The sequence below is a fragment of the Charadrius vociferus genome, unplaced genomic scaffold (genome assembly GCF_000708025.1).
Source record: "Charadrius vociferus isolate BGI_N301 unplaced genomic scaffold, ASM70802v2 scaffold528, whole genome shotgun sequence".
Taxonomy (NCBI): Eukaryota; Metazoa; Chordata; class Aves; order Charadriiformes; family Charadriidae; genus Charadrius; species Charadrius vociferus.
Genome location: NW_009649559.1, coordinates 500,963 through 522,194, shown reverse-complemented (window position 1 = coordinate 522,194; position 21,232 = coordinate 500,963). Strand labels below are relative to the sequence as shown.

The window sequence follows — 21,232 nt, the reverse complement described above, 5'->3', positions numbered from 1 at the left end:
TTGTTCTTTATTTGTTTGCAGAACATCTGATTTCTTGAATATATCCTTAATAGGACTAAAGAAGAAACTGGCCACATTTAGATATTTGAATCATGAAAAATGTAATCTGCTTTAAGAAAAGCACAGCTAGAAACTTTAGCTGGAGAATTTCTAGGTTCAACAGAAAGTGCAAGTAGAACCAGTGAATTATGTCAAGTTTGCACATAGACAAAAGCAGATTGTTTGTTTGTTTTTAAAGGTTTTTCCCAATGTTTAAGCACAATTAAGAAGAAAATATCTTGTGGCTGTCTTCAACTGTGTACAACTACATAGTTGGGCAGAAAAACTCTTTCAAAGTGCTTTTAGAAAGAGAGCTCTTCTGGCTGGCTGTTTATAATTCCTTAAGGTGTGTCAAATGCGTTTTACTGCCTATATAAAGCCAGAGTCAATGTGATTGTTCAGGTCACTGGTAAGTGCCATTGTGCTCCTAGCTGATCATCTTCTGCTGCAGTGTGTATTAATAGCATACAGGATAAAGGACAGCAAGGGTGGGGGATGACTAGCAGACAAGGGTGCCCTTGTTGGGTGACCACTGAGTTCACAGGGTTTGGTCAGTGCTGTTTGCTTCCCAGGCCTGTGCCTCAGCAGTTGTACTACATAGAAACACATGTGGAAAGGGAGCCAGAGACCTCAGATACCAAGTTTCTGTTTTAAACACTAGTCAAAGTGGATAGGTGTGTCACTTCTGGTTTTCAGGAGTTACGAAGAGTTAACAAGAGTTAGCAAGTTCTTTCTGAAGAATTATATTGAAAATGCCCTCTTCTTTTCTTCTTTTCTTTTGGTGTTTCCTTTTTTTGCCTTTCAGCAGTAAAGAATTATTGAGAAATTCATTGACATGTTACCAGCTTAATCAAAAGTTCCTTCAGACTTTACTCACAGGAAGTTCAGTAGGCTGCTTGATGGGTAAAATCTGCCTGTACCAGGACATAAATAGTGTTTCTTTCAATACCATCCTTGAGAGCAGAGGCAGCACATCAGGAGAAATATGAGTCTAGTGCATCTGCACTGTAGATCAAATGAGTGGGAGGGAGGAGACCATGACTCTGGTCCCTGTCATGCTCCTTGTGGTGGTCTTCGTGCCATGGGAGTTGCGCATGCTTCCTGTCTCCCAGGTCCAGTTGCGTGTGGGTTTCCGTGTGGGCTGGAGAAAGACCCCGTGTAATTCTACCCTGTGTTTGATGACCAGGATTGATCCACTGAGAAATGAACATTCCCTGCTATTTCCACGTCCTTTTTCCTAACTTGGGATGAATCGCCTACTCTTCCTGCATGTCAGCATCTGTTTCTGCAAAACAGGGGCAGTAATACTTTTCATCTGTAGAGGCATTATGAGATTTCCTTAAAGTGCGGAAAGCGTTTTTAAAATACCAAGATGATAGGTGTCGTGTGCTGCATGTGCAAACCTTTAAAGAATCTAAACTGCCAAGCCATTAATAACTTGGGAATCCTAAGCTCATTTTTAGTGGCAAACTAGGACACAGACATGAAATAAAGACAAAGTGAGGGTGGTAAGCAGGTGGGAGATACTTAAATGAAAGTTTGTTCTTTTAGTGCCTTGTCCAGGTTATGGTAAGGCAACTTTCTATTTTTTGTGTTACTGATTTGCCTTGTCTTCCCACACTGAGACGCGGCTTTAATCTCAAGTTTAAGAAGTCCTAGGATTTGCTTTCCAGATGGTGTTTACTCTGCATAAAATGAAATGTTGCTTTTCAGGACTTCATCATAGTTTTGTTCTCTTTTATTTTAGAAATCTTCCAGAATCCCTGAGGATGACATCAGGTTGAGAAAAAACAGAGACCAAAACTGTGCCAATTTCTTGGAGCCAGCTACTGTGCTTGCTACAAAGGAAGAGAAAATGGAAATTGAAGTTCCAGTTTCTGAACGTAAAAGCATCACCACAGTGGCTTCACCACATCCCATAGACAATCCAACCCACTTCTTTTCTCCTGCTGCCAGCCACAATGGACTTAAGGACAGGCACGAATCTCTGGACAGTGAAGTTGCTAAAGAGATCAGATACCTAGATGAAGTGCTGGAGGCAAATTGCTGTGACTCTGCTACAGATAATACCTTTAATGGGACATCCTCCCCTGAACCAAGTGCAGTTTCCATTATGGATGGCTCAGGAGCATCTGTTAATATCAATAATGATTCAGTACCCAGCGAAAGGGAAGAAAATGTAGCCGACAAGCAGGCACCCTTGGTAGTTGAACCACAGGAAGCTAGTATAACAGACGAGAACCTGAAATCAAATGGCCATTCCTTGGATGGACTGAAGGAAGACACTAGGGAAAGTCTGAAGGTGCCAGGAAGCCCCACTTCTTCAAACAGTTCTAGAAGATCCTCTAAGGATGGAGAAACGACTCTTACAACCCTTAAGAAAGAGGCTAAGTTTGAACTACGAGCTTTCCATGAAGACAAAAAGCCCTCAAAGCTCTTTGAAGATGAGGAAGAGAAGGAAAAATACAGGGTCCGCAAAGTCAGACCATCAGAGGAAATGATGGAACTTGAAAAGGAAAGAAGGGAACTCATTAAAAGCCAGGCTGTCAAGAAAAACCCCAACATTGCCGCCAAATGGTGGAACCCTCCCCAAGAGAAGACCCTGGAGGATCAACTGGATGAAGAGCACCTGGAGTCCCACAAGAAGTACAAGGAGCGCAAGGAGAGACAGCAGCAGCAAGGTGCAACACCAACATCCCCCAAACAGATCAGCTGCTCCTTTGTACCACCAGACCCAGTCAATATCAAGAAAGAGGATATTGTCACCGAGCAAATTGACTTCTCAGCTGCCAGAAAGCAATTCCAGCTGATGGAGCATTCAGGTCCATCTCAGGGTCAGCCCCCCCCGAGGCGGTCAGGAACACCCAAAATGTTCTCCATCAAACCCTTCTACAAAAGCCTCAATTCTCCACATGTAGACAAGCAACTGTCCTCTGTGACAAGACCCGTTTCAGTGTGTGGGCAAACAGGACAGCTTGAGGGTAACAATGCCACAGTTGTCAAAGCACAGAAGGTCTCCTGTACCTCAGAAGATGATGCAAGTGCTCAGACTACCACTGCTGACTCGGCAAGAGAGTTACGGTGCAGTGATAGCCCCAGAGCTGGACAGGCCTCAAAACTGTGGGCAGAGGATGGAGAATTCATGAGTGCGAGAGCAGTCTTCACTGTGGTGAAGGATGATGGACAGGGCGTGCTAGACCAGTTCCCAAAGTCAGCCAGCGCCTCTTCCCCTCCAGAGGAGCTCGACTCTGGTTTGGATGACTTGTCTGTCAGGTCTCAGGATACCACTGTCTTGGAGACCCTTTCCAATGACTTTAGCATGGATAACATCAGTGACAGCGGTGCCTCCAATGAGACCATGAGCGCCCTGCAGGAAAGCTCGCTGGCTGATTTCTCACTGCCACAGACCCCACAGGCCGACACTCCGGCAGAGTGCAGGGGTGATGGCATCTCCAAGTCCTTCAGCGACCTGGGCTGTGACTCACCCTCCCCAGCATTGGCAGACTCCATGCTGATTGATGATCAGCTGGAGTACCACGCTGGTCTGCTGGTTCAAAACGCCATCCAACAAGCCATAGCCGAGCAGGCGGATAAAGCAAACTACAAGGAAGAAGGAATCCCAGCGGAGAAGGAGATCTCTGTCAAAGAGCAGCCAGCCACCACTGGGCCAGCTCCAGCCTCCAAGGAGCAACAGAACCCAATGTTCGAGCCACCCCAGGTGTCTTCACCTGTTCAAGAAAAAAGGGACACCATACCAAAGACTTCAAAAGAGGAAGACTCAGGACTCAGGGAGGGGAAGAGTTTGCAGCAGTCGCCCGTGTACTCAGCCAGCCAGCCATTCCTTGTGGAGGAAAATAGGCATGAAGTCAGCTATTTCAGCAAGTATTCAGAGGCAGCTGAGTTGAGGAGCACCGCCTCCATCCTCGCCACTCAGGAGCCTGAAGTGACCGTGGGCCCTTTCAAGTTACGGTCGAGGAAGCAGCGGACTTTGTCAATGATAGAAGAAGAGATCAGAGCTGCCCAGGAACGAGAAGAGGAACTGAAGAGGCAGCGCCAAGGTCTGCAGGTGGCATCAAGCCCTATTATGAAGAGCGCACCACCCATGCCCACCAGAACCGTGTCTTACAAAACTGCACCAGGTAAGAGCCCGAAGCATCAGAGTGGAAGTGAAATGTGACTGCAGGGTCAGGTCAGATTTGGTTTTATGTCATTTTTGAGTGAATACATCAGTTTTGCAGAGGGTGGGAGGGTTGTCATGACTTCGTCTGCCTGGAAACTGCAGGCAGGAGGACGATGTGGGACAACCCAACTTTCTCCCGGTGAGCATGCCTGAGGACGCTTTTGTTTTTTCCCAAATGTAGCACAGAAGTAGTTGACGTACCCTGCTGCTCATCATTAAGAAACCCTGCACTCTATTCATCCCTGTCCACAGTATAGCATGACATGTCTATCACTGTGCTGCTCAGACCACCCACTGAAATTTAGGATCATCACAAGGAAGGACATCAGCAGTTTTTGCAGCTGTGTGGTTGTTTGAAAGACAAACATACAAAGCATTTTTAACAGGCTTTCTGTTCTCTTGCACATCATTAAGGAAGTGCAAACATAGTGGGGATTTACAGGTTTTGGAGTTTTGCATCAGATTTCTTTTTGTGTGTGTCTGTCTTGCTTTCTGTTCTCGGGTATTTCTTGGACTTCTTAATGAAGTTTGTTTGGTAAAACGATCTCCAGAGCTGTGAGTTGCCATGTATTTCAGCTGGTGTCATTTACTACTGAATTAAACAGGCATCACAAACAAAATGCTTAATAGATTCAGTAGAAGTCCTCCTCTGACTGATCAGCTTCTGGGTCCTTGAGGTGGCATTCACAGCAGTTACAGCATATCACTCTTCTCCTTCCCCTTCTCAAAAAATAAAGTCAAGCGCTCATGCCTTCTTAATATAAAAAAATATTTAAAAAAAAAAATAGCAACACATGCCAGGCTTATTTCTGTGTAGTGATTTTTATGAGTATAAACGTACATATGCTTTGCAAGTACTTAGAAGTTTCTGTTAACAGTGATCATTGTGAAGTATTAATTTTACCCAGAGCACTTCAATTCTGTCCTTATTTCCACTGGTGTAAATCTGAGTCAGTGATGCTTCCAAAAATTGTGCAAGGTGATCGTTTCCTTTTGAAAGTCATAGCAAACTTGAATAAGGTCTGGATTTAGTCCATTACCCAGTTTGATTGTGAACTTGGAGTCCTATGCAGCACATAGATAGCTAATAGTTTTTGCGTCTTCTGCAAAGATGATTTTTAACTGTGTTTCTTGCCAAAAAAAGTAGCAGATGTCACTAATTTGCTTGAAGTGCTATTGTTATTACTCCTATAGAAGAGTGTTTTTGATAGGGAGTCTCCAGAAGCTGAGGTGTTTTGAGCAATGTCTGACAAGAAGTGAGAGACAAGTCACTGTAGACCTCAGCTGGGAGGACTCATTGTGACCGCTTTCCAAAAACAGCATCATCTGTAGCTGCAAGTCCTCGAAATGAGGCTGGTCGTGGTTGCTTTTTACTCACAAGTGATGTTGGAAGGGCTGCTGACACTAATGCTTATTTTAATGGAGCATCTGGGAAAACAGTGTACTTATTCTTATTTCTCTACACAACGAGGCATTTACTTTGTGTCTGATGTTAAAATGTTCATTGTAAATTACATTCTAGTGAGAGTGATAAACTTGTAGTTGTAATGAATCATTCCAGACAGCTTCCTTTAAATGTCCAACTGCCATATGTTCAGGAAAGAAAATTGGGATCTATTAGCCAATGACTCAAGCTACTGCAATTTGCAGCTGGTGACAAGGCAAAGAATTAATTTCTAGGAAAAGATGAGTATGTGGCAATATGTAAGGATGTCATTGATCAAAAAAACCGCAAAGAGCATTGCTAAAGTCATTCTTAAATCTGCTTTCGGTGCTTTCTAAACAGCGGATGTGCTCAGCAGAGCTCTCAGCTGGCAGAAATTAGCTCAGCACCCTTAGTGTTGGAGGGTGCATACCCTCAGCTCAGCTCATCCTTGCAGTCCCTTTAGCCAGCTGTGTTGCAGTTAAAGCTTGCAGACATCATTAAAAATAGGGAGAAGGGATACCATGCAATCCCTTGGAAGATTGCAGCGACTTTCCTTTTATTTTAATATTTACAGCACCTTTGCAGTATTTACAAAAACAGAGGCAAAAGGTGATTCAGCAGAGGCAGCAAAATCTGGCTGTAAGGCTTTGTTGTGGCAAATCACAGAGGTGAATTACAGAGCAGAAAAGAAAATCTACTTGTGGTAGGCACAGTGAAGAATATGCTGTGGAACATGTGTGATACTGTAATCTGAATATCTAGTTTCACATAGAAAAATAATAGTAGTAGTAAGAAGAAGAGGAAGAAGAAGACGAAATAGATGTACTTCTGTCACCAAATTGCCTTTACCAAAGAAAGAATTGGCACTGTTCTTTTAACATCAGGATACCTCAGCAGAAAGGGATTAGGGGATCAAGCCTAAATTTGAAAAACCTGTTACTAATCCTTAAGTGGGGAAGTGTAAACTCACCACAACTCTTTAGAGGAGGGGCAGTAACTAATTTAATTAGCAATGGCCTAGCTATCAGGTTGCTTCTTGGTGGTGGACTGGGCAGAGTAGCTTTACTAGGACTCTTGGTGGTCCCTGGTGCCTTGTTACTCCTGCCCCACTTCACTGCTTTGAACTGTTGTTAACTGGGTAACAAACACAAAAGACAAAAAAAGGACTGCAGTGAACTGAACTGCTATTTTGACTGAAGTGTGGAAGATTAACACAATTCACGTGGGTGTATGTGTGAAGTAACTGCTAATTACTTTAGATAGCAAACAGGCTGTTTATGTCACCCTGACATACAACTTTCATACAACTGACAGTAACACTAAACTTGGTGTCTGCCAACCACCCAGCACAAGCTAACATGATTCCTGGTAATAAACTTCTCTACTTCTAACAGGGATCCTTTATAGCTGTTTGGGATGCTTCGAAGCAGCCTTTTAACCCATCTCAGATGACTGGAGTGAGACACAGAGTAATTTCAGTGGAATGATAACTATGTGTTGTGTGCCCATAGGACAAGACATTCTCCAAGGTACTCCTGGAAGGGTGAAGGGAAGAACTGATGTGAACTCCTTTCCCAAAAAGTTTTGTTTCCAGCATGAGGAAACACAAGAAAGACCAAAAAAATCCTGGAGTATGGCTAAATGGAGAGTCAGTGTGGATCCCAAAATATTTGTGGAGCTGTATTTAGATTTGAAAATTTCCTGTGTTGTTTTGCTGCAGTACCTGCTGCACTTGGTGAGATGTTGAACAGCTTCATAGCAAGCCAGTGGTTTTCTCCTGCAATGTGTGGGTGGTACACCATCCTTCTTGGGCAGAGCAGCTGGGGCTGTTTGATAGTTTACTTGAACAGCATGATTCTGCCCCTCTACTCTACTCTCGTGAGACCCCACCTGGAGTACTGTATCCAGCTCTGGGGCCCCCAAAATAAGAAGGACATGGACCTGTTGGATTGAGTCTAGAGGAGGGCCAGGAAGATGACCAGAGGGCTGGAGCGCCCGTCCTATTAAGACAGGCTGAGAGAGTTGAGGTTGTTCAGCCTGGAGAAGAGAAGGCTTCAGGGCACCCTTATAGTGGCCTTCCAGTACCTGAAGGGGGCCTACAGGAAAGATGGGGAGGGAGTCTTGATCAGGGAGTGTAGTGATAGGATGAGGGGTAACGGTTTTAAAATGAAAGAGGGGAGATTTAGATTAGATATTAGGAAGAAATTCTCTATTGTGAGATTGGTGAGACACTGGCACAGGTTGCCCTGAGAAGTTGTTGAGGTTCCATCCCTGAAAGTGTTTCAAGGCCAGACTGGAGGGGGCTTTGAGCAGCCTGGTGTAGTGGGAGGTGTCCCTGCCCATGGCAGGGGGGTTGGAACTAGGTGATCTTTAAGGTCCCTTCAAACCCAAACCATTCTATGATTCTATGACTGTGTGACACAAGAGGATCTAGCGTACATTTGGTGGTGTAACTCCCATGTTCCTTTTATTAGGAGTACTTAGACTATGAAGAACTAGTGTCTAATTTCCTGTAGTGCCTGGTTCAAGTAATCTTGGGTCTTGGTTCAGTGAAGGCTTTTCTGTTGGAGAGAGACCCTTTGTGAATATTTGCTGTCTCATGACAGGATATGACAGGAAATTCCTAACACGAGAAGCCATGCCTGGGATAAGCTTTCCTGAAGCTGCCACATCTGCCTTTTTGGTGTTTGTCACCAAAGCATTGTCAGATGAGGCAGAATGCATGTTGCACTACCTACACTCATCTGCAGGCACTCGGACACATCTGCCCACCAAGCAGTCATCTTCTCTTGTCCTCAGGTGATGAACTAGATGAGAGAATTTCAGTGGATGGCAAAAGCCCAGAGGGGGAGTTGCAGATTAGAGATGCAAGTCATCAGGTACATTTACATTTCAGGTAACTGTTCCCTCCAAATGGTGAGAGACATGTGTGTGCTGTCATCCTCTTTCTTCTCCTGAGTGACAGCTGTGGAGCATGAGCCTCTGTCAGAGAAACCACTTCATTCTGAAAACCATCTTCCACTTTAATTTTTCACTAGTTAATACCTACACTACAGAAATTTCTCAGGTTCAGCCACAGCCTGAAGAAACTTTTTGTACAATGGGGGAGAAGCAGAAACTTTGGGGCAAGATATTTTTAATATTTGTGGCCATTGCAAAATTTTTAATGCCCTGTATACATATAAAGGATAAGGATCAGGTATAATCCATATGCATGAACCTTTTTTTAATATGAGAATTTTGATGAAAGCTACAGCAGAAATGGAGCCTTTCAGTTTATGGAAGATACTGTTTCCTTACCCTTTCATAAGCACTGTTATGAAAAAAACAAAGTTCATCACTCTCTTCAAGGATTCCTCTGGACTGCTCATCAGTTATCTCCTGAATGCTTCCAGGAGTGCCTTAACAGCATACTAACCCAGCTAATTCATCATTTGGTCTCTTATTCCCGCCCTAGTGGAGAATGTGTACAAAGTGAGAAGATCTTCCAGAGGTTCTTTTTTTAATGTTTGCTTGTTTGTGTATTCATGTTACTCACCTGGTGTTCAAGAAGACCGAAGAAGCCCACTTTTCACCTGCAGTGGTAATGAGACTGCACATTACCAGAGGGACCTTTTTTTTATCCATTTCGACTATCCCTTGACTTCAGCAGAGACTAGTCTCCTAAAACTGTCTTGCTGAAATACCTTATTTTGAAAAGTTTTCTCTGCTCTGCAGATGTTGTAAAAATGCCACCAGCATCTGTTAAGTAGTTGCTCCTACTTGTGTGAACCCCGATTCTTCCCATCTCCTTTGTACCTTAGCTAACATTATATGATGGCCCTTGTTACCTACTGGTTATTTAGAGGTGTGTCAGGTCCTTGTCCCAGGGCATCGCCTCAGTCACTCTTTCATCTTGGTGTTGCAACAAATCAGCTGAGCATCTTTCCTTGGCTTGCAGCAAGTGCTTGGACACCTGTCAGGCTTCACAGGGTGGACAAATCACCATCACAACCCCTCTTGCCCCCCAGAGTTGTGCAGAGGTTTTGGTTAGGAGGAAGCTAATCAGCCCCCAGCTCTTACACATCTTTGATTCTGCAGAGAGGTGTCAGGCCATGTTATGCAGCCACCACCCCCGCCCCAGGGCTTAGAAAGAGCGTTCTCCATAGGAGCAGCTCCTGCCTGCCCCAAATAGCACAAGAGGCAGGAAATTAAGAGAAATCAAATTACAGGAGCTTCGTAGTAGGTCCCTGAAGCCAGACAGTGGAGGAAGCCATCACCAGAACTCAAGCCACAGAAGATTTTTTGGAGTCCCTTTGAAAAAGGAGAAAAATGTGAAAGTGTAGGTGAAGATTTGAGATGCTGTAGCCTGTACTCAGTATGTTGCAACAGCTCTAAATGTTACCTCAGGGGACTATACTGCTGGTAGCTACTGTTAACTTGCAAGTTTGACTATCAGGCTGCAGTTTTTGCTGGTATCCTACAGGTGTGACCGTGTTTACGTTTGAGTCAGAGCACAGTTCCTTTATTACTCAGCCTGGATTGGGCAAGGACCACCAGCAGCGTCTGTGTGCATCAGGTGTGGGCATGGGACTGCGGAAGTAGAAAGTGCCTGTGATCATCGTGACTCATGATGCTTTTACGCTGAATGACTTCTGCCTGAGAACGGTACCTTATCTGGATGAAAATCTGCCAGAAGAAAATTAACCCAGCACCGTTTCTAACACGATCTGAACTGGCAGAATAGGTCCACACTGGACTGGAGCTTTGCATCGGGTTCATGGAGTTTTTCTGTGGTTGTTCTGAGAGTCCTGAAGCCTCAGACACCCCATCATCTAACCACAACCTCACTGGTGTTTGTGCTAGTTGCTTTCCTTTCCGCTACCATTGGCACCAGTAGGATCCCTCTCTTCCACCTGTCTACCTGTTCTGACAAAATTTTTAGGAACTTGAAAGAGACACTTACTCCTCTGTGAAAAGTAGTTGAAGTGACGCAGTGAATTTCTGAGTTTTTAGTGGAATTCAACACTTACACAAAGAAAATGGTTGTATAAGCATAATTTCTTGTGGATACGAACCACTTAAATATCCTTACTACCTCGGCTTCGCTATTTGTGAAAAGGGATCTGTGACACTGTTCATGGTGACACTGTTCCACATGCGCAGAACTGTTGTGTTTTGCTACAGGGTTGCTGCTACAATACGGAAAATGGTGGGCCTTCCATCCAGGGAGGATGGATCTGCTTGGAGGTATCCCCTTTCTAAAATGTAGATCCCCAAAGCCTACAGTTTGCATTGTTTCCCAGGGGAAATGGAGTGGAAGGAGCACTTTTCAGGCATGAGGCTTGTCTGTAGGTCTGAGCATCCTGTGATGTGTCTGCATCCCTGGGGGAAAGCAAAAGCTGGGCAGACATCTGAGAAGGCTGGTTCTTTCTGCATTACTTGCATACATAGAATCATAGAATGGTTTAGGTTGGAAAGGACCTTGAAGATCATCGAGTTCCAACCTCCCTGCCGTGGGCAGGGACACCTCCCACCAGACCAGGTTGCCCAAGGCCACGTCCAGCCTGGCCTTGAACACCTCCAGGGATGGGGCCTCAACAACCTCTCTGGGCAACCTGTTCCAGTGCCTTACCACCCTTGCACTTGGCCTTGTTGAACTGCATGAGGCTGGCTTGGGCCCACCTCTCCACATCCAAGACAGTTACTTTTTAGTGTAAGAATGAAGTAATACAGCAAGATATCTGACCCCTAACAGGCCTTTTATTTTCAGCAGACCTTTTTTAGCCATTGGACCTAATGGGCAAGGTGATGGTTGTTCTTCCTCTCTCCTGCTGAGCAGCCAAAGCTGTCACACATGGGTTCAGCTGGGCAGCTCAGGACCTGTTGTCGTCCCCTGCTTTGGCAGCGTAACTGTTGGTTGTCTGTTGAGTGGGTGCTGATGCAACCCAGAGGAGAACCTGGGCCCATAGAAACTCCCTCTCCCGCCTCTGGTGGGGTGATTTAGTGGGGATGAATTCCCAGCCTCATCCCAGCACTGGCCAGCTTAAGCTAAGCCTGTAACGAGAAACTAGTGATGCTGGGGGTTTTCCATACTGATCAGAAATGAAACAAGCCCGGCAATGGGATTTCTTGTAAAAGACCTGCAGTGTCGACTCAGGTTTCACTTCTCCCTTCAAGAATATATCCTGCTGATTCTTACAGGAGGTTTCAAGGCTGCTCTCTAGTGGCTACCACTGTCATAATGCTTTTTGGAGGAGCAGCAAAGGTTTTCATTTGTCTTAGCAACAAGAAGTTTCATGAAAATCTGCACGACCCTTCTGGTTCGTTCCCATATTTGTAAGGGGTTTGGGGTGGGTTTTTTTCTCCTTTTTTCTTTCCCATCCATTGAACCATCTTATTTCAAAGAGCTGATGTGCCATGGAAAAGGGAACCTGATTTTGGTTCAGCACTGCTTTTTCTGTCATAGCTGAAGGTCCCCCCACCTTATTCTCACAACGTGCCACCATCATCCTTATTCTTCCCACCAGGGCAAGGTGGGCGGCTCACTCCGATCAACGCCTGGTAACGAGAAACACAGGCCGTCCTCCCTGGAGAAGTGTGGGTTGTCCATCCCCAAAACTATCCCACAGCTCGTTGCTGGTTCCTTGTTCTGGCCTGTCTTTTACCCAGCTCTTCAGCTGCGGTTACTCTGCCTAAAACAGGCTGCCCTGGGTGAAATGGGTTCAGTCAGAGAGCGACCTGACTTCTCTCTGACTTTCCTCCCACCAGGAGACTGAAGGGCCCTGTCTGAATGACGAGTGTGTGGGACAGAGACCCCATCCTCGTCTGGCACGGGTCTCCCTCCAGGAGCACCCTCTGCAAGTTGCAGGACACAGCTGCAGGGAAGAGTAGCACCAGGGACCAACCCAAAGCCTTTCACACTTCCAAAGTAGATAACAAGCACTGGAAGAAGAGAAAAAGCCAGCACCACTTAACCAGATGCTTTCTTTGGACATCGGCTCCCTGGCATATAGTGGTGGTATCCTGTGTGTTTTATTGTCTGAGACAGAAAAAAAATCATCTTGTGGTTTTTCCAGAATCTTACAAATATTTCCAGATCACTAAAATGTGTCACGTATGAGGTAAGGGGGGTAATTCAGCCAGATAATAAGTAATAGTGGTAGGTTAAATTTGCATTGTATCATTTGGCAGCTCTTCCAGGTTTTGTAAAAAGATTTTGTAGTGTTTTGGTGTAGTGCATTTCAGGAAGATAGAGTGTTTTTAAAGCCTATAACCATCCTGATTTACCAGTTTGTTTCACAGACTTCATTCCAAACTGTTTCTTCATTCAAACCCCACTGAAAATGCTTCTTTTGCTATTGTCTTTTGGAAACAACTTGTGAGCTCTTCAGCTTAGAAAGGGTCCTTCCTTTTCGTGTAATTGCAGGAAAGATAGAGAAGATCAAGCCTCCTCCATCTCCTACCACAGAAAGCCATGTCTTGCAGTCTGACCCACCGCCCGAGGAGCCCGCGGGAGCCCAGCGACCCAAGAACCTGATGCAGACCCTCATGGAGGATTACGAAACACACAAAACTAAGAGACGAGAAAGGATGGATGACAGCAGTGTAAGTGCACTTGTCCTTTTCGCTTTTCCTCTCTGTGATAGAGACCATGACTCGTGAGAACCAACATTCAGACAACAAAAAAAAATTTTATTTCCCAAGAATCTGCTCAGATCAACTTTGCAAGTGTGTAAGGATTTTAACACATTGTAAGGGCCAGTATGTTTGCAAGGGAAGGATTAAGGCCAATGAAGAGGAAGAGAGGGCATCACTGCAAATACCAAAGCCAACTCATGTTAAGGTTCTTTTTAATTAAGTTAATTAATAAATTAATAGTAAGGGCAGTGGGTAGCTTCCCTGCAATCGGCAGACTGTTAATTCACACATCACCAAGACCCTCCGGTGGGTTATTTTAGCATCTCTTTGAACTTTGTGGATCAAGCATGTATTCATGCCTGTGTTTGTAGACTCCTAAAGTCCTGTCCCAGTGTGCTCAGGATTCAGTGTAAATGGATAACTTTCCTAGAAACCATCCCTTGCAGAACTGGATTGGCAATTTCTCAGAAATTAACTTGGATCCTTCAGCGGGCAGCATGCTGTTTCCCACTGGATTTGTTGTCTGTCTTCCACACAAACACAAAACCAGCCAGAATTTCAGTTTCTTAAATGGGTGCCTGCATTTCAGTCATTACTGTAGTAGAATTTAACCCAATGAAGTTATTCTTTACTGGAGGCACTAATAAGAAGAGCTATGAATTTCATCACTGGAAGTACCAAAATTCAGGTGCATCCATTATACAACCTGTTCCCAACAGAGCACGAGGTGTTCGTTATTCATACTCATTATTACTGTGGGCAATGAATGCAGAAGGTAGTGAGATACAAGTGTGATATAAAACTTCTTACATGGACATAGTCATTGTTATGTGTTTGCTGAAGCAGCCACAGTCCTCCAGGCATTTCCCAGCGATGTCAGAACAATGACACCAGCACCAAGGAGCTCGTGCTTTAAACAAACTGCTTTCAAGTAACATTCATTAAGGGTAGAGTCTCATTAGGTGTATAGAAGTAAGCGAAGGTTTGTAACATGAATATTGCACTAGTCTGGCAGCTCTTACTCATTACTGCTGAATACTGCACAGTGCATTCCTTCTGATTTTAAGTATCTTATGCTAATGTGGAGAGGTCCTGTTGCATTTCTGCTGGTTCACTAAAACGTAGTAGGGGAGCTGCCTCAAAATGGAGACAGATTAATTTCCAGCGCACACCAGAAACTTTCTGGTCCTTTCTTCCACGGAAGCCATTGAAAAACAAGATCTTGTAATCAACCCATCAGGCTCCTGCTGCCACATAGGAAGCCAGATTGCACACAGAAGCATGCCTTGTTCTTACAGCGGCATCTTGGGAAGGAACCACTCTCTGGTTTCTCCTCCCTCCCAAAAGCACCCAGTGAAATGGGGTGGCTCCACCTACCCCGGTGGGTCCTGTTTTCTGGCATCTCCCCAGGGGATCTCTTTTCCTGAAGGGCACTCAGAGGCAGGAGACATGTCACACTCTCACGCCCTTTGCAGAAGCCAGGAGGAGCTTTAGAAAACAGAGGGGCATAAAACTCCTGCTGTGCAAACCAGAACTGGTCCTCAGGAGTCCTGCAGTGAGTGTCTGTCACTCTAGTGGCTCACAATCTGGGCACGGCAGAGGAGCTGCCATGCTAAAGAGGTGATACTTAGCTTGGTACGCACCCTGAGCTTTTCCTCCACCCCGATGAGGAGCGAAGGTGACTTGCCCAGCCCACCAAGCAATGGCTTGTGGCAGAAGTCTTCTCCCGCACCTGTGATGGTCACATGCCATTTGCCGTGTGTGTTGCATCACACGAAAGGCAGGTGAGATGTCACTGGAGCTAACTCCCTCTGCTTGGTGACCTGAGTGCGAATCCTCGGGTGCTTGCAGAGCTGCACATGTGGCCCCTAGAAAGCAGGTTGGCCACGATTGCATAGTCCCTTCTGCAGTTGTAAGCGAGCCCTGATGTCCTGAGTGGAGCACTGGTCTGGGCAGCATTTGACCGCAGAGGTGTGCTCTAGGCACCAGCTCGGCTCTCTGCTGCTACTGAAGCTGCCCAGGCACTGACCACCCAAAGATGCACTGCCAGAGCATTGGTGTCAGTCAGACAATTTGTGGGATGGATCCTTTTCTGGGACAAATTTTCAAGGCTGCAGTGAATTCACAGAGCCCCAGTGCTCACCGAAGTCCCACAGTGTTGTGGTTTGGTGTCATTCTCCTCTTTGCTAAGCCCGTTGCATACAGCCAAACAAGATTTACATTCCTGGGGCTGCCTACCCAAAATCCTATTAGAGGGCAGTGTCCTGCAGAGCTTCCTTGCACCAGCAGGAGTGTTTTGTTTCTCTTCCCTGCCTTTTTCCGCTCTGCTTTTGTAAACAACTCCCACCATTGACAGGGGAAAGATAATTCAAATAAGAAGTGCTGCACTTGTACCGCTTGTTAGTTTGAGCTAATATTTTACATGCCAGGCTAAACAATAATTATTTAAAAAACAAATAGCTTTGATTTGTCAGCAGAGGACGTTTGACTGTGCACTCAGGAAAAAGATTTCTGTAACTAACGAAACAAAAGAGCACATCAGTGGCCTGTTTTAAAAAATCTATTCAATATAGCAGGGGAAGGAGCATAACTGGCAACCCAACAGGGTGCTTCTACTTGGAGCATTAAGTCCTGAGAGCTGAACGTGGCTCAACATTGCTCTGTGTGAGTGAGGAGAACCAGAGACTTCCTCAGGTATCGGAGAAGTCAGGGTGCTGTGACATCCGAGGCTGAACAGAGCCGTCGGCAGCAGCCACAGTCTCCTGAATGGGGTTGTAGAGAGGTTTGATGTCCATGGAAACTCACCCTAATATGCTGAGCACACCAGCAATACTGATGTATAGAGCTTCAGTTTCTCCCTACGTAAGACACACCAAAAGGCAGGAGGGTGGTTTCAGTAGGACATGTACCCTACCTCTCCTTTAAACATCACCACCTTCTGTTTTATGTCCGGCTTCAATGGCAACAACACGGCCACTCTGGCCGGGGCTTGCAGGTTTTGCCTTTCAGAGACAGAGGGCAAATCCAGCACATCCGCTCTTGGAAGAACTTTACTGCTCAGGCAAGGGGGCAGTTTCTTCCAAAAAAGGACGTGTTACAGTAGAGGTTTCAACAGGTGAGAAAAAGAGAAAAAGCAGCAGCAAGAAAACAGGTCAAGCACTGATGGTAAACACGACTGAGACTGGCCAAGCAACGTCATTAAAAAAAAACCACCAAACTGACTAACCTTACTTTTTTTTTATGACACCAAGTTGCTTGAAATCCTATATTTGGGGATATGCCAGTTCTTGCAATTTCTTTATTTTGTTCTTTTTTCCTAGTTATAACATGCCTGTTTGATGTACTAATGCTGGTCTTTTCCCTTTCTACCAGTACACCTGTAAATTACTGTCTAGCAAGGTTACTTCTGAGGTACTTTTCAACTGCTTACTTATTTTTGCTTCCTCTTGCATGGTGATTCCAAGTGCATGTCGCTGCAGTTTGCATTTTTGTGCTGTGTGCCAGTGCTGTTTCATATCAAAACCGGGATGCAAATGCCTGTGTGGGTTATTCCTTATCTCTCATCAACAAATATTTGTGTGGCTGGTTTTCTAACCCTTGGATTCTAGTTACAATTTCTGGCATGGGAGGGGTTGTAATAAAGGGATGGGAGCTGTTGCCCAGGACTGGAGCATTCCTGAGGCGTGAAATGAGAACTTCTCCTTAATCCTGGTTACTGTTTAGCTGGCAAAGCTAAACCTGGGATCCAAGCATCCTCAGACGCTGAGTGAAACTGCTGTGGCTTTGCTTTGTCTCTGATTACAGAGTATTTAGCACTATCAAAACCTCTAGTGTTCTGTAAAGAATCTGCACACCGACCTTTCATCCGTGGAAGAAGAGTCGGATCCAAACTCAGGGCCTCAGTCTCGTGAATTTTGTGGACCTGTCCTTGTGCCTGTGTGTTGTGATGTGACGTGATGGCTGATCACAATCCCACAACTTAGCATCAGTGTTGGTCTCAGAGTAAAAGAAACACAGACCTGCTAAAGAAAGGGTATTTACGGTGACATTTGGTATATTAGCAAGGCAATAACTTGCACAGTCCTTATCCCTACAAAGCTGGACTCTGCCAAATGCAAGAACTTTAAGAGCAGAGAGTTTATTCCAACTACACTTTTGCAATGTTTGTAGGAAGGAGGTACTCAATAATACGGACATTTCAACTGCTGTAATTTTTTATGCAGACATATGTGTAAATCTGGACTTCTCTGAGACACAAATAGATTGTGGTAATGACTGGTATTAATTCGTCCAATATCAGCTGTTTTTTATAAACATGAACCTTCCACTATTTCTGTGTTCCATAATTTATTTGACCACACCAGCTACCTCAAGACAAGTATATGAACATTTTCTGTCCTGGCGAGTAAAACAAAGTCAAGTCTATTCGTTAAATAATTTAGGGTGGGTTTTATCTCACAGATACAAGCCAGCGATTGATCTTTGAGTAGAGTATTCATAGAGAGTTGATCAGTATAAGCGCAGCGTGCTTTCAGAGATCTGGTTTTAAACATATGCTGGGCCTTTTCTCCCCCATAATATCTGCACAATAATCTGAGTTATGATTTATGAACGGTAAGTAGAGATCAGCGCGTTTGATGTTGTGTGGGAGGCAGAAGCTCAGGTGTAGATTCTACATGGCCAGCCCTTGGCCTGCTGCTGGGAGGTTGTGTGTCCGCGTTGTAAAATGATAATGACGTGAGGAGAAATGAGCTGAAAATGAACGTGCATGGATAGAAATGGAGGTAGAGATGAAAAAGGCTGTAGGACACGGCAATTCTGTATGCAGGTGAAAGTATGCCACCTGGCTAATCCCCAGCGTTAATCCCAGGTGGAAGAAACCGTTTGGTTCTCACTGCAAATCTTTAGCTGGAGCTGGGCAGTTCTTTCGGAGGGAACAGCAAGACTCAGGGCACGGTGCCCCCCTACTCTCTACTGACCCCAGAGCTGAGCTGTGGCTCCGTAACCTTCTCCAGTGCAGGCAGGTGGCTCAGTTTTAATTGGCAGCACTGGAGCTGACCCGACTGTGTTTGTGCCGGCTGGGAGCAGGGGCTTCCACGCAATCGGCCTGGCGGCTCCGCTCCGGTGAGCAGCAAACCCAGGGTAAGGTACGGTAACTGCTGAAGGTAAGCTACATGCAGCAAACCACAGCCCGCCTCCTTGGGTTGATGTGGTGTTATCACCTCCAAATTCCCGCAGCCTGTGTTAAAAGCACATCCACCTGCTGTTTTAAAGAGGCCACAGATAACTACGTGCTTGCACCTATATAGGTTGGTTTTGTCCTCAAAATCTTCTGCTTTTGTCCTTACAACTATATGTATCTTCAGATTTACAGGACATTATCCTGAGTTTGCTTAGTATCAATCATGCTGTAGGAGATGCTGCAGTAAGTTGACATTTATGCAACACTAAAGGCTACTGCTGAAAAATTTTGTGTTACGAAACAGAAAACCAACATACTAGTTTTGATGGCAGAGAGCACACAGTTTATGTTTTAATACTGACCAGCAGCAGTATAATACCGTTACTGTCTTGTTTCAGGTAAACACATTTTCATCTCAGGTACCCAGTTCCTCGCTGTGCTCCCTAGAGGTCTGGGGTATTCAGTGAATAGCATTAAGTAGGTACAGTAAAGAAAATACCTTTATACTAGAGAAATGGATGTTCTTTGTCCCTCACTAGTTCCAGTTTTATGTTAAAGCATTTAGTTTATCATTCCTGAGTGGGAACACTCACGTCTGCAGGAATAGACAGCCTGTTCCCTGCCTTTGTGCTTCCGTCCCTGTGCACCGTGTGCTCCCTGGAGGTGAACTGCGCAGCGACTTTTCCACATAGTACTGGTAGATTTTAGACACCAAGACTTTTGCATTTTCTGGTTTTGTTTGAATCACTAAATATTAAGCTCCAGAAAAATCGTGTTGCTTCCTCATCGGTTTTGCTGCTACTGTTCAATAAAAATTAGCCTGTACTGTATAGTAGTCAGTTTCATTCAGTGGTGGAGATAAATATGCTTTGTACTAAAGCATATCTGTATTTTGCTTTGTATTCTCTTGTTGCCAGTAAGAGAGCAATTGTTGTTACATCTGTTGGAGGGGAAACTCAGGACAGGTTAGTTTCCAACTCTAGGATGCATGGATAAATTAATCTTACACCTGATAGTGTTTCAATCTTTTTCTTTTTAAATCCTCAAAAATAAATGAAATCTGTCATGAAAGAGCCCTCTGCAATTCTTAGCGAGACCCCAGAGCTGCAACCACAAGATCCACACATCCACTTTTTGCAAAGAGGGGTGAGAGCAGTTTTTACAGCCCTACATAATTTGGTACATTTGTCTTCTCCTCACACCCACTTCTGCTCTCTAAATTCTTCCTTTTCTAATGCAGCTAGTAGTCAAATCACCTCTCCCAAGTAAGACATTTTATATAACATTGCTTTTTTCACTGACGTGATCTTACCCTTAGGATGTACCCAGCTCAGTTCTTCAGCCTTAGTTTGAGTGAACTGTCTGCTTCTGATTTTCCATATACACCTTCTGCCTGCAGTTATGAGCCTGGCTGCCTCAGGATGCTCTGACCGGCCAAGCCTGGCCCTGCCTGGGTCGTTCACTGCAGCTCACTGCTGAGCCGACGTGGGGCATCATCTCTTACTAAGCCTTGAGGTGGTATGTTGCAATGTGGCCAAAATGCAGCATGTTGCAGACCCACAAAACAGCCGCGACAACAAAAGCAAAAACCTTTCCTTCCTTCAACCTACAGTGGAGAGCCTCTGAGCACCGGACTCATGACGGATCTACGGACGGCCCTGATATCTGCCAAGAATATTTTAAAATGGAGATCGTTTGCTATTTTAGGCAAGCAGCTTCCTGGTTTGTGAATTCAATGCTCCATTGAGGAGACCCAGTTCTCTACTCAGTCATTCCAGTTGCATGCTATAATTACCCCATTGTTTCCTCTAGCGGGTGTAAAACTGACACGGCCTTGTAAAAATGAGGGTTATTTTAGGTCAAACACTCTTCTCAGTAGATGAGAAGAATAATTCTGGAGTAACTGTTCTAAAGGACCTTCAGCTTATTAGTATTTGCTCTACTATTTAGAGGGCTTGTTTATTAAGACTAAGGCAGACATCAGTACTTTTTTTCCCCGCAAAACCTAAGTCAACATTCGGTTCCCTCATGGTAGCTCTGATATAATTCTGGAAACAGTTTTCCTTGGAGCAACCAGCAACATTTACAGAAGTAGACAAGCTTCTGGGCAGGTTTGCAGGCTGGGGATGAATGGAAGAAACGTTGTTGCTGCCTTTTAAGACAAACACAAGCTAACTGATCCAAAGCAGAAATTTTCAAAATTTAAGGGCCATCACCAGAGACCATCACAACATTGTGAGTTCCAGCAAGGAAGACACTGACTGGAAACTGTTGTAGATGATGTAAAATCCATTTAATTTTCAGCTGGCATAAATCTACAGGCCAAATTGAGCAGGCCTCATCGAAATATACCACCACTCTGGGATAGTGACAGTTTTGGTTTGAAATTTATGTTGACTTTGTTGGGTTTTCCTGTAAATTTCAATATCCAGTGAGGAGAACAGTAATTTTCTGTGGTTTATTTAATCATTATCTCATACTGGTCTTGATAGTCTCCTGTCTGTCAGTATTTGTTTGTTGCCATCCAAAAAAAGAAAGTCACTGGGGTTTTTTCCTCTTTCATTGCTAACCCTGGAGCAGCCACTCTCTTTTTTCATTCTGAGAAGATAACAAGATGATGCTCTGATACCCAGTCCCAGTTTTGTTCTCCATTGTTCAGTTTGGGTTGTCTGTCCTTGGTTTTGGCCCTCAGAATCCCAAATGTGGTTTAAACCGCTGGTCCTCAGCCCTGTAGCAGGAGTGCATCCAGTATGCTGCTTACAGGCTGATGTGTCAGGAGGAATTC

General features: G+C 44.8%; 1 protein-coding gene across 2 annotated transcripts in view; it reads left to right on the top strand.

Annotated features, from left to right (window-relative positions):
- LOC104290852 (A-kinase anchor protein 2-like) overlaps positions 1-21,232 on the top strand; it is a 110,328-nt gene that overhangs the window by 85,383 nt on the left and 3,713 nt on the right. The window contains exons 2-4 of one of the 2 annotated variants that reach the window (XM_009890019.1): positions 1,787-4,178; positions 13,054-13,232; positions 16,638-16,676. In XM_009890019.1, coding sequence (XP_009888321.1) covers positions 1,787-4,178; positions 13,054-13,232; positions 16,638-16,676 — 2,610 coding nt within the window. Of the gene's footprint in view, positions 1-1,786; positions 4,179-13,053; positions 13,233-16,637; positions 16,677-21,232 lie in introns of those variants that run through there. The other variant, XM_009890020.1, reaches the window with a different exon arrangement.